Source organism: Contarinia nasturtii, unplaced genomic scaffold (genome assembly GCF_009176525.2).
Source record: "Contarinia nasturtii isolate CC-2019 unplaced genomic scaffold, AAFC_CNas_1.1 Cnas_scaffold_1219, whole genome shotgun sequence".
Taxonomy (NCBI): Eukaryota; Metazoa; Arthropoda; class Insecta; order Diptera; family Cecidomyiidae; genus Contarinia; species Contarinia nasturtii.
The window spans coordinates 95-1247 of NW_022198561.1; the positions used below are offsets into that span (position 1 = coordinate 95).

The 1153-nt window shown below is 33.7% G+C and overlaps 1 protein-coding gene across 1 annotated transcript; it reads left to right on the top strand.

Moving 5' to 3' along the window:
• Positions 1 to 537: 537 nt before the first annotated feature.
• Positions 538 to 946, top strand: LOC116344937 (the record flags this gene model as incomplete). Its single annotated transcript, XM_031773796.1, has 1 exon — positions 538 to 946. A coding segment is annotated over one exon (409 nt), but the record flags the coding sequence as incomplete, so codon positions are not given.
• Between the last annotated feature and the right edge of the window lie 207 nt (positions 947 to 1153).

Sequence of the window (1153 nt, forward strand, 5' to 3'; positions counted from 1 at the left end):
ATCATCGAGGTGAGCCTATAGGAAGGTGTGTATAAGGGGTTTGTCACTATGTAACGATGGAATATATGAGTAATCGTAATAGCTCTGAATTAGATTAAGCTTGTTTGCACTTTGATTCTACTTCGCTTAATGCGTTTTACGTTTGAAACGAACGTTTGAAAAAGTCATTAAATGATTTTATCACATTAGGAATTCGGAATTTCAAATTCCATTAGCACTAAATTGTGATACGAAAATAATTGGACATTGATTTTGGGTAAACAAAGACTGCGGTTAACAGCAAGTGTCTTTGATTCACGATGGCGACAATACGACGAACAGTTGTGTCTTTCTTGGTCTTGCTATCCATCACTGTTTTGTATAAAACTTCGTTTTACTCAGACGCAACGGTAAAAAATAAATAAAATCTCCATCAATTTCAATTATTAAATTTTAATTCTATGTTTTTTTGAAGAAAAACACGTTATATTTCGAAAGGCTACAATGTTTTTCATGCGCAAATTTTGTTGACGTAAAATGTAATTTGAAACGGATCAGCCGCGATTTTTTACGTGGTTATTTGAATATCACATTGGGTCGGCCGGTCAAGGAATTGTGGATACATGGTGTATTTTTCTTCAAATATAATCAATACCAAAAATTCCCCATCGACCTGAATGAGAACTTATGCGGATGGTTAAGCGGCAAATCGAAGTCATACTTATTGGACTGGAGTCTCAAAGATTTAATGGCACACACCAATTTGAATCATCCATGCCCATATGTTGGCGACGCCTATGTCAAAGTTGACAATTTTTCGATTAAAGAACTTTTGAAATTCGATATGCTTTTGCCAGCTGGCAGATTTCGCGTTGATATCAACTTTACCGAAGGACACAACAAACCGACTTTGCTGGGAACGCGAACATTTTTTTCAATTTCTGATAATCGCATTGAACAATTTTAATCGATGTTTGTTTACTTTGAATTCAATTAGCTTGAAAATGTTAATTAACTTTAAAATACACGTGAAAATAATTAGAGAATCATTAGAAATATGAAACAAAACTGATAAAATCAACCGAACATTTTCTGCACTCGGTGAACTATTGAATTACAAATGAAATTAAGCATTGACTTGGTATTTATATGCTAGAATCAAAGTTAATTCAGG